This window comes from Salminus brasiliensis, chromosome 7, assembly GCF_030463535.1.
Source record: "Salminus brasiliensis chromosome 7, fSalBra1.hap2, whole genome shotgun sequence".
NCBI lineage: Eukaryota > Metazoa > Chordata > Actinopteri > Characiformes > Bryconidae > Salminus > Salminus brasiliensis.
In genome coordinates, this window is record NC_132884.1 from 32,787,394 (window position 1) to 32,800,423 (window position 13,030).

General features: G+C 45.7%; 1 protein-coding gene across 3 annotated transcripts; it reads right to left on the reverse strand.

Moving 5' to 3' along the window:
- Positions 1-801: 801 nt before the first annotated feature.
- LOC140560301 (potassium voltage-gated channel subfamily A member 3-like) lies at positions 802-10,220 on the reverse strand. 3 transcript variants are annotated; one of them, XM_072684660.1, is made up of 3 exons: positions 8,095-10,220; positions 5,198-5,300; positions 802-1,310 (listed from the first exon to the last, which is right to left on the reverse strand). In XM_072684660.1, the coding sequence occupies exon 1, from the start codon at positions 10,131-10,133 to the stop codon at positions 8,214-8,216; it is 1,920 nt and encodes a 639-aa protein (XP_072540761.1). In that variant the 5' UTR covers positions 10,134-10,220; the 3' UTR covers positions 802-1,310; positions 5,198-5,300; positions 8,095-8,213. The 3 variants fall into 3 exon arrangements, with proteins under 3 accessions (XP_072540761.1, XP_072540759.1, XP_072540758.1); XM_072684658.1 differs by having other exon boundaries at positions 5,198-5,296; positions 7,308-10,220; XM_072684657.1 differs by having other exon boundaries at positions 7,308-10,220.
- Positions 10,221-13,030: the final 2,810 nt, after the last annotated feature.

The window sequence follows — 13,030 nt, forward strand, 5'->3', positions numbered from 1 at the left end:
TAGATGTTAAAGCTAGGTTTAGGACTTTGAGGAGCATGTAATGTACAAAAGTATTTGGACACCTGCTCATTCATTGTTTCTTTCAAAATCCAGGGTATTAAGAAAGGGTGTATCCTGCTTTTGTCCTGTCCAAGGAAGGCTTTCTACTAGATTTTAGAGCATTGCTGTGAGGATTTGATTGCATTTAGTGACAAGAGCATCAGTGAGGTCAAAATGTTGGATGATCACCACATCACCTCATCCCCAACTCTCCAACTCATCCCAAAAGTGCTGGATACCATCCAGAGATTCCAGAGATCACAGTTCCACTGCTCCACTGCTCAATGCTGGGGGGCTTTATAACCCTCTAGGCCACGCCTGGCATTAGGCATAGTGGCAATAGATTCATGTTTATCTGCTCCAGAGAGTCCTATTCTACTGGCAATGCTTCTCTACAGGGACAAGACAAGCTGTGTGCCAGCAATGGATGCAACTTAAAGTAGCTGAATGCATTCATTAGATGGGGCGTCCACAAACATTTGGACACATCGTGTATGCAGTGTTGTACAGTTTTGGAGTGTTTACAGGAAGGACCAGACTGCTTGAACGGTAAATAAAACAGTGAATATTGATTACCTTAATGACCTCGCTGAATCTCAAGGGACTTTTTAACAGAGTAATTCCTACCTTGATGCTGTGAACTTTGTTTTGGCAGCATCAGAGGTACAGATCCAATCTTAGCGCGCTCAATACTGTAATGACTTAACAGTCAAAGGCCCGAGAAGTGAAGGAGAGGAAAGCAGAGAAAAACAGAGCACAAAGTGTATCATAATAAACTTTAATATTCTGAATTATTCAGTGATTGGAATGTCTAATATAGTCATTAAGTAGGCAGTGATTTATATAGTCAATAAGTAGGCAGTGTCTTAATATTGATGACAAATTTATATGCAGACATCTGATTTGATAACAGCACAAACTCTGAATACATGAAGGACACATCAAAAACCTCAGCAATATATGTCCCACGGCAGTGGACAGTTATGTCAAAGATGGTCAGCTTCTGTCCCACTTTCACAAGTCCCAAGTTTCACAGCTGCCATCTTGAGTGGTTCGCAGATATCTTCTAGCTAATCTAGATTCGGCCTGGCAGTGTATCCCTAGAAAAAGGCCACTTCTAGAGTGTTGATCTGGCAGAGAGGACGATATGGAGCGATGTGGACATCATTCCTCTGTCCTCGGATGTGTTTTGTCCTGTGCTTTGAAAACCTTCTTCTCAGTGGAATGGTTGATGAACAGTCCTAGGCACGGTGTGGATCTACCTCGAAGGTCTGCAGAAACAAAGCACATGACGAGTAGATGTAACCTGACATTTGGGACTTTATGAAAGACAGTTGGCCTCCACTTCCCATATAGGAGCACTTTGTAGTTATTGTAGTAATAACAGTCTGTAGTCCATCTGTTTCTCTGCATACTTTCTTAGCCTCCTTTCACCCTGCTCGTCAATGGTGAGGACCACAGTAGACCACCACAGAGCAGGCATTATTTGGGTGGAGGGTCATTCTTAGCACTGCAGTGACACTGACATGATGGCGCTGTGTTAGTATGCTAGGTTTATACTCAATGCATTGCAAGTAGCATGAGGGTTTGTGTGCCATAAATTACACAATTGCTGTGCTTGAGCCCTGTGTGTTGACTGCATGCCCTGTTAGGTACTTTCCCAGGAGTATTTCTTTGCACTGCTACCTGTAATTTCTGAGAACGCTAAAACAACGGAGCATCAGGTATAAATCTGTATTGCATTCGCAACAGTTCGATCACCGTTAGCAGGGTTGTGAGCGTTAGCATGCCACCACCTTGTCAGTGTTACTGCAGTGCAGAGAATAACCCACCACTATCTGCTCTGTGGTGGTCCTGTGGGGTCCTGACCACTGAAGAACAGGGTGAAAGGAGTATAACAAAGTATGCAGAGAAACAGATGGACTACAGACTGTTATTATATAACTACAAAGTGCCCCTTTATAATTCCACAGCTGATAAACTGTAAATGTAAATCAAATGCATCCCATTAGCCATAACTCAGTAAGAGTTAAGCACCGCAAAATGAGTCTTTTCAGTTCTGTAATAAACAACATCAGCTCCACTCAGTCATACGACGGTCAGATCTGGCAGCAGTAATGAATGGTTGGGAACTTATGCATCGTTCTCCAAAAATCCTCTTCATCTCTCCCTCCCTCTCCCTCTCCTCATACTGAGCTCTCTCTCTGTTTAACTAATGAACTGAAGCAGATACATCACCTCCAGTGCCATAACACCCAGAGTGAGTGTGAAATGACTACCGGAGTCTATCATCACACTGAGGCCCCTAGTGGTGGAACAAGCACACTCAAATGCACGAAGACGCACAGATGCACACAAATGCACAGTACATGCCCAGATGCACACACAAACGCTCGCACATGCATGTCTCTGTGCAGACAACCTCTCAAGTATAGAAATACACACACATGCATGTTCATAAGTATCAGTGGTAACCCAGTAATGTGAGAACATTTCCGGATCAAATGAAAAAATGTTAAAGCTTAACTAATATGATGTGCTCCAGTTCCCCTCAGCTCCAGGGTCAAACACAAACAAAACTTTAGTGCCTCAGTAATCAGCTGTACAAATATGAGCTTCTGTGCCTTCGGTTCACACACTGATTCTCTGCTGGAAGGAACAAAGCTGGTCCAATTTCTGTTATTTCTAGGTGGTAAAGTATTTAAAATACTCATATCCTATTTATATTTTCATTAAACAGAGAAACACAGCTCTTTCTAGCCCTTTAAAACCAAGTATATTATATCTGCTACATATTTAAGTTACTGAGAGCTTTGCAACATCAGTGTGATGATTAAATAATATATTATATTTAATAATTAATAAAATATATACAGTTAATTGCAACTATAAATAATACATTGAGTAACTAAGAATTAATAATATAAATAAGCAAATAAAATTAGATACACATTTTATGCCCCCTGGTGGATTTTATGTGCACTGCATGCATTAGAAAAAGACATACAGATGCTGTGCTTACATAAAGAAATCACTTGAGTAAAACTTTAAAGGTAAAGAGTATAAGGGGTGAACAGTATTGTGTTGTGGGCTCTGTGATTGGCTCAGTGCCTAATGCACTGCCTCTATGGCCTGGGGATCATAGGAACCCTTTAAAGCATCTTTAAAGCATCTTCATATTTAAGAGTGTATCGTTTGGGGCTCTGAGTGGTCCAGAGGACTAATGTGCTGTCCCTATGACCTGAGTATTGCTAGTTTAAATCCATTATCACAAATCCATGCTACCTGCCATCAGCGGCCGGAGTCTGAGAGAGCACAGTTGGCCGTGCTTTCTACTGGTGGCCAGATGGCTCTCTCTTGGTGGATCCTGTGACCTGGCGCTTTACCAACGCTTTGCCTGGCAATGCTGCAGGTGCAGCAGTTCGAAAACAGGTGGTGGCTGGCTTTGCATGTATTGGAGGAGACATCCCTACCCTCCCAGTGTTGGAAGAATTGCTAGTACTAGGGGGAGTTACGAAGGGATGGGCAGTGCCCTATGGGCAACAAACAAAGTATTTGTTTTGTTTGACAATTCTGGATGCAAAATTATACAAAATAAAAGTTAAAAGTGCAAAGTGTTTTTTTTTATTAATTAGTCAAAAGGTCAAATAAATACTACAGTTTAAAAGAATGTTCTGGCAATAATTTGAGCTAGTTAAAATCTAGTATTCTTCTAGTGTCTTTAGATCTTGTTTGTGTCAACAAATCTGAAAATAAAATGACTTATAACTTATCCTATAATCGTCTGTTATACATCAGCTGTAATATAGCACGTCAGCAGCTATAAACGTAGTGGCTTTAGTACAATAAAGTGACAATGTATTGGATTATACTATGCATGTGATTCTTTTTATATTCTATAGTCTTACATCTTTCTTATATCTTACATCTTGGATTATTTCAGTACTGAAGTAGCTGTGAAACCAGCTCAGCTATGCTGTGTGAGAGGCATTACAATAGGTGTCTCTGTTCACCCAGAGGGAGAGCGCTCAGATGGATCATGTGATAATAGACTGTGCGTCTCTCTCTCATGCTCTCTCTCTCTCTCTCTTTCTTTCTATCTCTCTGTCTCTCTCTCTCCCTGTCTGTCTCTCTGTCTAACTCACACACCCATACGTGCACACAAACAGGCACAAACAAACAGGCCATGTGAAATACTGGGTCAGTATTATCAGTTGTAGCTTTAGGTGCAATGGCCCATTTCTTGTTTTCATGAGAGTAAAATAGATCATATCCACATAATTATTGCCAAACATAAAGGGAGAGACAAAGTTGTGTTGGTGTAATAAAGGTTAAATATGTGGGAATGTTTGCATTTAAATCAAATAAACATTAAACATTTTTTGTGCGGATATTTTTAAAATCCAAAAGGCCTATAAATATCTTCACTGTCTTTAAATGATTGTGAACACGTCTTCTAATGAATGCATTCACCTACTCCAAGTTGCACCGATTGCTGACACAGATGTGCAAATGCACACACACAGCTTGTCTAGTCCCCTAGAGAAGTACTGTCAATAAAATATGTCTTTTTGGACCTATTGCCATGCTTAATGGCAGGTGTGGGCAAGATTAATATAAAGCTCTCCACTACTGAGCTATGGAACTTTGTTGGGGGTGTGGTGGAGTGGTGATTATCCAACATCCTGACCTCAGTATTACTCTTGTCGCTGAATGCAAACAAATACTCACAGCAAAGCTCCAAAATTTAGTAGAAAGCCCTCTTTGGACAATAGAGACAAAAGCAGGAGACACTGTTTTTTTAGAAACCCCTGATTTCAAAAGAAACAATGAATGATGTCCCAATACTTTTGTCCATGCAGTGTAAATGATCTTAACTGGTTTTCCCTGTTTACCACAGTAACTACAGCAAATATGCATTATCTGAGAGTGTTCCAGAAGCCAGGTTGCAGCTTGTGGCGCATGTGTGAAAAAACAGCAGCACAGACTGCAAAAGGGAGGCTTGTGATCGTTGACTACTTTACACAGAAACTCAAATCAATAGACTTTTCTTGTTCCTGTTAGGCTGAACATTCAAAGAAACTCATTCTTGCCAAATGTAAAATGGAAACAAGGGTTAAAAGACATGTGTTATACGCATGTGATGCATGTTCCTTACCTTTAAAACTGTGTTGCTTTGACCGTTTGGATTAGGGTCACAGGTCAGTTGATTATGTGATATTGACGCCCATCAGCAGAACCCTCCATGCGTTCCTTGCTTCCTGGTGTGAAACAAAAAGGAAAGGTAAACAGAAGAATTCAGCGCTCACTCCTTTTATTGACTAAAGCCAACCAAGGCCTTCTTTGATTATGTGTGAAAAGGGGCTCATGAGTCCAAGGGCCTTGGAGGCAGAATGAAAGCAGCAGCTTATATCACACGTTATCAGCTGACAGCTTGAATTTCCAGAGACGTCAGACAGCTCACTTCACACCTCGCACATCTCAGCTCTGTGCCATGAAACGTCATGCAGCAGCTGGGGCCTGTGACTGTCAGTGCAGGAGCCAAACGTCTCCCACCAAAAATAGAATTCTAAACATCGAAAAAGGCACAACTGGTCTAAAATCAGCAGCATCATACAGACACTATAGACAGGCATGCAGTTCTTCTTGTTATGGGACTGAATGCAGAAATAAAAAGAAAGCATAGCTACAGTAGAAGCATTTTCATAAGGTAAACAGAGCTTTCATGAAACTCCAAGTCTGTCATACAGAGGTTTTCTCAGTTTACTGAGATGAACAGTTCCAATTATTGAGACATCTGAGGTGGAATCCTACCCCACACTGAAGCTAGAACATCCAACCCACGTTTATTCCTAGAGATCATACTATCATTGAGGCACTGAAGGCACATTTCATTCACTTTTTTAAAGATTTGTGTCTTGCATGGCCCCAAGCGAATCACTGGATGGCAGCACTGAGCAGTTTTTGAGTTTTTCTTCATGCAAACAAAATACATAAACTAGACCAAACAAAAAAAAGAGTAAAGAATGGGGTCAAATCTGTTAACATCATGTCCCACCCCTTTAAGGCAAACCATTGCAACAGAGCGGACTACATGCTGACAGCTGCTGTTGTCATGACAAGACTAAAGTTGCTCATAACTGACACTCTGCCTTTAATCACTTCATGTAAATCTACAGTAAAAGTGATCCAAACTAAAAATGCCAAATACTGAAAGGACAAAGGAAGTGTATTCTGATGCTGATGATACGGATACACAACGGGCAGAAACACAACTGCACACTCATGCAAAGGCATTGTCACATTGTACACATAATGTGCATGCACTTATACAACTCCATGGATGGTTCACAGTGCTCTGACTGGCATTTTGGACAATGCTGGACAGTGTGGTGGTCTATTCAGCACCCTTTAACAGCAGTCAATGGCAGAGGCAGTGTGCGAGACTGTGTAATCAGCTTGCTCAGTCAGGCAGTGCCTAGCTTCCTCAAACTGACAGCTACAGGAAATAAGCCTTTGCCAGATGCTCTGATAGCAGTGGCCTTACTGCATGGTCCTGATGTGGGTCCAGTCTGCTGTGGCTCAATAATGTCAGGACTGGAATTCAGACTTGTTGGCTTAGTTGTGCATTACTCTAAAAACGACAGAACAGCTGCAGAGCGATGGCCAGGAGGACATAGAGAAGGAGTGAAACACAGCTGGTTAACATGATAACTTGTGTAAACCTGTAGCATGAAAGCCTAATGAAAGACCAAGACATGACCTCAGGAGCGCTAAACACGGGGATACCAGAACAAATTCTGTACCAAATCAGATTATTTGTGTTAAATTTGTAAAAGGCTGAGCTGATAAACAGTGGCCTGGAGAACACCCAGAAAGCGTGAACCACAGTCTGTGTGCATGCAAGCTTGTATAGACTTGTAGCATGGAAGGCACATGGCCAAGACATTACCTTAGGAGCACTAAACATGGGGACACCAAAACTAATTTCAGTCCACCAGAGCATAGGAGTAAAAAAACAGAAGGTACTGCACTGTGCTGCATGCATGCAGGCCGGGCAAGCTTCCATTTGCATGCATTTGTCTTATTAATAACGTTCATTTAATAAGACAGTTTATCAAATGAAGTCGTTTTCACTCCCTCTCTCTTCCAATTGCCATAGCCAGCCCCTGTCTCTCGCTCTATTTTGCCAGTCAAGCTTTCTGAACCATCTGGAGCGTTGCTGTAGCAACGAGGAAGGGTGCCATGGCAACGTTAACTGGGGTTACCCAGGAAACTGTAGTCGCTATGGAGACTGCATCACGAGGCGGACTCAGGGGCTTCGACTGGGAGGCGCTTCCTCGCTCGCTGATCTTGTTTCTGTTTCCCGTGCCAGAGACGAGATGAGTCCAGAGTGTTTTCTTCCTTCTCTCTCTCTCTCTCTCTCTCTCTCTCTCTCTCTCTCTCTCACCCCATCTCTCTCTTTACGTGGCCCTCTCTTTATAGCATTACACTTCATTTGATCACAGCCGTTTTCACACGCTACCCCCTCCCCCAGACAAAATAAAATATCTATTCTTTAAGTCGATATATCACAATTTCATTTGGTATATGTAAAGGCAATATGCTTAATAAATACATACAGTAACCTATATGTGTATATAGATTCGACTAGTACTCGACTATTAACAGCGTAATGCTTTTACCCCCACATACTTTCATTGTGTTAAAATAACACTTGGATATACTGAACAAAATACATGGTGACATTCTAACACACGACCCCCGAGAACAGTTCTTGCCCCCCTCCCGCCCCGCCCCTGCATGAACAGACCTTCCAGCGGGCCGTTCAGCTTCGCCACGAAACGGGGCAAACCGCGGACACTGGACGCGTAATGATAACCACAGATAAAACACTGAGAGCAAAAAGACGCACAGCGACGATCACGACATGGTTGGTCCGCGTTTTATTCCGTTTTAAGTCCCCCCACCTGCCCGCTCTGTCCCCCCAACTTGTTTAAAGCTCTGCTGGGTAAAAAACAAGAGCAAAACAGAGCTAAAAACCGGGCTGCGCACCACCAGCAGCTCGAGTCCGGCGTTTTGGGGGTTGTTTTTGCGCTTCCTCTCCATGTTTTGCGTGCGTGAAGATGAAGCTCACTCGCTCTCTCACGCGCTGCGCTTCACGCTATACCCAGCTACACGTCGGTGAAGATCTTCTTGACGCTCACGCAGTTCTGGCTGTTCTGGTTGGGGTAGACGGGCTGCCTAAAGGCGCCGTGCAGCGCTTCCTCGATGGCCACGTACTCCGGCTTGCTCAGCGACGAGGTGCTGCGCGCGCGCTCCAGCAGCTCGCCCTGTGCCGAGTCCACGCGCTCGCGGCTGCCCGCGTGCAGGCACTGCGCGTGCTCCTCGCCGTCCGTCTCGCGGTGGTAGAAGTAGTTGAAGTTGGACACGATGACGGGCACGGGCAGCGCGATGGTCAGCACGCCGGCGATGGCGCACAGAGAGCCTACGATCTTGCCGCCGATGGTGACCGGGTGCATGTCGCCGTAGCCCACCGTGGTCATGGTAACCACAGCCCACCAAAAGGCATCTGGGATGCTGCCGAAGCTCGAGGCCGGGTCGTCCGCCTCGGCGAAGTACACGGCACTGGAGAAGAGGATGACCCCGATGAAGAGGAAGAAGATGAGCAGGCCGAGCTCGCGCATGCTGGCTTTGAGCGTTTGGCCGAGGATCTGAAGGCCCTTGGAGTGGCGCGAGAGCTTAAAGATGCGGAACACGCGCACCAGGCGGATGACGCGCAGGATGGCCAGCGACATGGCCTGTTGGCCGTTGCCCTGGCGCTCGGCGAGCTCCGTGCCCAGCGTGATGAAGTAGGGGATGATGGCAACGATGTCGATGATGTTCATGATGTTCTTGGAGAACGTGGCTTTGCTCGGGCACGCGAAGAAGCGCACGAGCAGCTCGAAGGAGAACCACACGATGCACAGAGTCTCGATCACGAAGAACGGGTCGGTGAAGGTGCCCGGGCCGTAGGGCGCCGTGCCGTTGGCAAGTGGCACGGCAGCCGCCGCAGCAGCCGCGGCCGCCGCCGCCGCCTCCCGGTCGTCACGAAACTCAGGCAGCGTCTCCAGGCAGAAGATGACAATGGAGATAAGGATGACGAGCACGGAGACGATGGCGATGCCGCGCGCGGGGCCAGAGCTCTCCGGGTATTCAAACAGGAGCCACACCTGTCGCTGAAACTCACGGCTGGGCAGCGGGCGCTCTTCCTCCTTAATGAAGCCCTCGTCCTCACGAAACTTTTCCATGGCCTCCTCGCCCAGTTGGTAGAAGCGGATCTCCTCGGAGAAAACGTCGATGGGCACGTTCACGGGCCTGCGGATGCGCCCGCCGGACTGGTAGTAGTAGAGGATGGCGTCAAAGCTCGGCCGGTTGCGGTCGAAGAAGTACTCGTTGCGCAACGGGTCGAAGTAACGCATCCTCTTGCGCGGGTCGCCCAGCAGCGTGTCCGGGAACTGGCTGAACGTCTTAAGCTGCGTCTCGAAGCGCAGACCCGAAATGTTAATGACCACGCGCTCGCGGCAGCCGGGCTCAGGCTCGTAGCGCTCGAGCGACACGTGCGCCGGCAGCGCGCCCGTCTCCTCCAGCAGCTCACTCACCGCCACCGTCACCGTGGCCGCGGCCGGGCCGCCCCTGTCCGCCTCGGAGCCACGGCTGTCTCCGTCGCTCTCTCGCCGCCGCGTCGACGGCGAGTCGATCAGGTTGAAGTGGTCGTCCATGCGCGCAAGATAATGGCCCGGCCCGGCCCGGCCCGGCCCGGAGGACCCGGGGTCCACCGGAGGAGATAGAGGGGGGTTTAGAGAGAGAGAGAGAGAGAGAGAGAGAAAGAGAGAAGGAGAGAGAGAGGCGCGCGCGCCTGCCTCTCCCGCCTGGCTGCGGAGTAAAGAACCGAGAGGCTCGTCGCGTCTCTCCCCCCCTCCCTTTCCCCCCTCGTTTTTTTTAATCGCGTCCTCCTCTCTCTCTATGTCGACGGCGCGGGGCGCACGCGGGGCTTTATGAGCGCGCGGGCGCTCTTTCCCGCCCACGGCGCGCGCGCGACCGTTTCCCGCCATGCCGCCGAGCCGCTCTCGCCCAATTGGGAACGGAACGTGGCGTGACGTGGAGGCGGCGGCGCTCAGGATCACCTTTTGTTTACCGTCCGCGACGCGCGCGCGACCGTGGAACCAGAGCCCGTTTCATAGAGAAAGTCAATGAGGGAAGAGTAAAAGGCCAATAGCGCGCTGTCTGTGGAGACCACCCAGGAGAGGAGCAGGTCTGTCGTTAGAAATGACAACAACATCTTTCAGTAAAAAAGGAAAACGATGCAGCTGATTTCGTCTCCAGCGCGCAACGCTCAACAGGCATCAGACACCCGAGCAAAGTGGAGAAAGACAAAGGGGGGCGCAGGGGCTCGTCTATTAGCCAACAGATCATTATTTCATATTTTCCCACAGCAGCTGACACAACCAGCTGGCATGTCTGAGGTCACTGAACCCTGAGGAGTTTGTAAGTGAGCGGTTTAATTGAGGATTCTCCAAGGTGGAGGAGATTTCCTCCGCGTGTAAAGGTGGAGTAGAGCAGGGGGGCGCTCTCCATGGTGCTGAAACGAGAACAGACCCAGGTAGGCTACGTTGAGTTCGGTCTGCTGTATCGTGACCAGTGCGAGTCGTGATTTAACGCGCGGGCAACATAGGAGCAGCCTGGCATTTACATTGACGGCTGCTGAAATACCTAGATAAACACACACACACACACACACACACACACACAGGAGATAAAAACACATAATATGAAAGGTCAATAAAAGCTCTGATCTCGACACTGGTAAAATTGTGGACGTCCTGTCCCTTAGAAAGCATAGCAATTAAAGTGAGATCAGCAGGGGGTTCAGCTTGGGCTTTGTCTAAGAGATCATATGAAAAGTGAATCTTTCCTACATTTAACAAAATACCACGTACATGGATTCACGATAAGCCTGATTTACATGTATAACATACACATACAAACATATTCAGAGCTTAAACAGTATTAGAAAGATAGAAAGAAAGATACGTGGACGTCCAAACCCCTCATGTAAGCCCCTAAAGCAGCTGCATACTGTGGAGTAAAAACGTGCACTGCATACATGGATATCAGTAAAAGCCAATTACACACCTTACACCAAACTGAAGGGCTGCTATTTCACACATTCTTTCCACGTCTCCTGGCTGAAGCTGAACTGTTGCTAAAATTGGGGTTAATGTGTGAGAAACCTGTGTAGAGGTGTAAGATGATGCACAGTGTAGTGGGGTTTCTTCGTTAACTGTGTTGGAATTGTGAGCTGTGTTGTTTTTTCTGTAGATTGGCATTTTTATGAATAGCCTCCCACTCTATATGCTGTCAGCTGAGCCGTGTAGTGTACTGTGGACAGTCCCTCCTACAAGTGTTTGCTTTTGCATTATGTTGTGCTGTGTATTTTTGATCATGCATCACACCTCTCCCAAGACAATTTCCACCTACACGAAATCAAAAAACGTGATTCTGATTCTGTTGGATATGAAATATTTATGTAAATGATGCAAACAATGCAAATAAAAATCTCTTATTTGGTTCCTTTCCTACTGCATGTCTGTCTGTTTTTATTTGAGGATGATACCACACTGTATTTCTTCACGGATTCATAATGGCATAGTTCTATAGTCTGCGGACACTATTGGTTTACTGTGTGAGTGTGAATAAGCTTATCTCTTTTACAAAATTGGGCTTTTCTGTTAGCTTGAACCAGATGACCTCTCTCAACAAGTGTGTTTCCATCTGCAGAACCACAAACCGTCTTTATTACACCACTCTGAGTAAACTCTAGAGACTGCTGGTAACCCCTTAACGCAGAAAGGCTTATTAACTAACTATAGGGACTTCTGTACAAACTGGTGGGGCCACTGTCTTTAATAATTGCAGTTTGCAATAAACCTTTCGATCCCTCTATAGGCTTTTTAAGGGGTAAATAAAAATCATAAGAGATCCCAGGAGAAATACTCAAAAACCCTTCTGGCACCAACAGTCAGGCCACACTCAAAAGTACTGAGATCACATTTTCTCCACACTCTGATGGTTGATGTAAATGTTACCTGAAGTCTACTGGCACATATCTGATATCACGACTGGTCGATTGGATAACTGCAGGTGCGCATGTGTTTCCAAGGGTTTTCTTAGCAACTTTTGTAAGCCAATGATAAGTTAACATGGAGCTGTGCATCATTTCAAAGTTCTTCACCCTTAAAATGCAAGATTTTTCTAAGGGAAAGGTCATAGAACCTTTGAGTGGATGGTTATTTGAACAAGCATATGTAATACAGACAAGGTCATCAGCACATATCTGTGGTCCAAAAATGTTTCTAGAACAGAACTTTCTTTCAGTCCCTTCTAAATCAATGCCACAGCCTTGAATTGTTAGAAAAAAAAGATTTCACAATATGTCTGAAAATGAGAGAATGGTTGAATTTGCGCATGTTACACCATACTGGGCAAACAAATGCCAAGGACAGTGTAAAGTTCTCCATATAAAAAGCTGCTGCTCTTCAGTTCTGAGGATATTTCTGCTGTGAATAGGGAATGCCTCAGCTGCACTTGATCATGTAACTGCTAGACCAACAGCCAGACTAGAATACAGAGTCTGGGCAGGAGCGACACTTTTCAACACCTTCTAATGAAATTTCAGGGCCGTTAAGGTGGCAGTTCTTTCTTTTTCTTGTCTCTCCAATGCACACACTCTCTCCTCTCTCAAGTGATATTTCTTTTCAATGATTTCCTTCTTTAAATTTGAGTTTACACTATATGTGAAGTGTCTATGAATGTCTACACAAATATGTGCATATATGTAGACAAAAACCTTCCAATTTTGCATAACGCTTTTCACTTTTTGACATAATGTGAATCTGGCAAATATTCTTCATATTGTGTAAAAATGTTATGATGAATAGACCAACAGAAT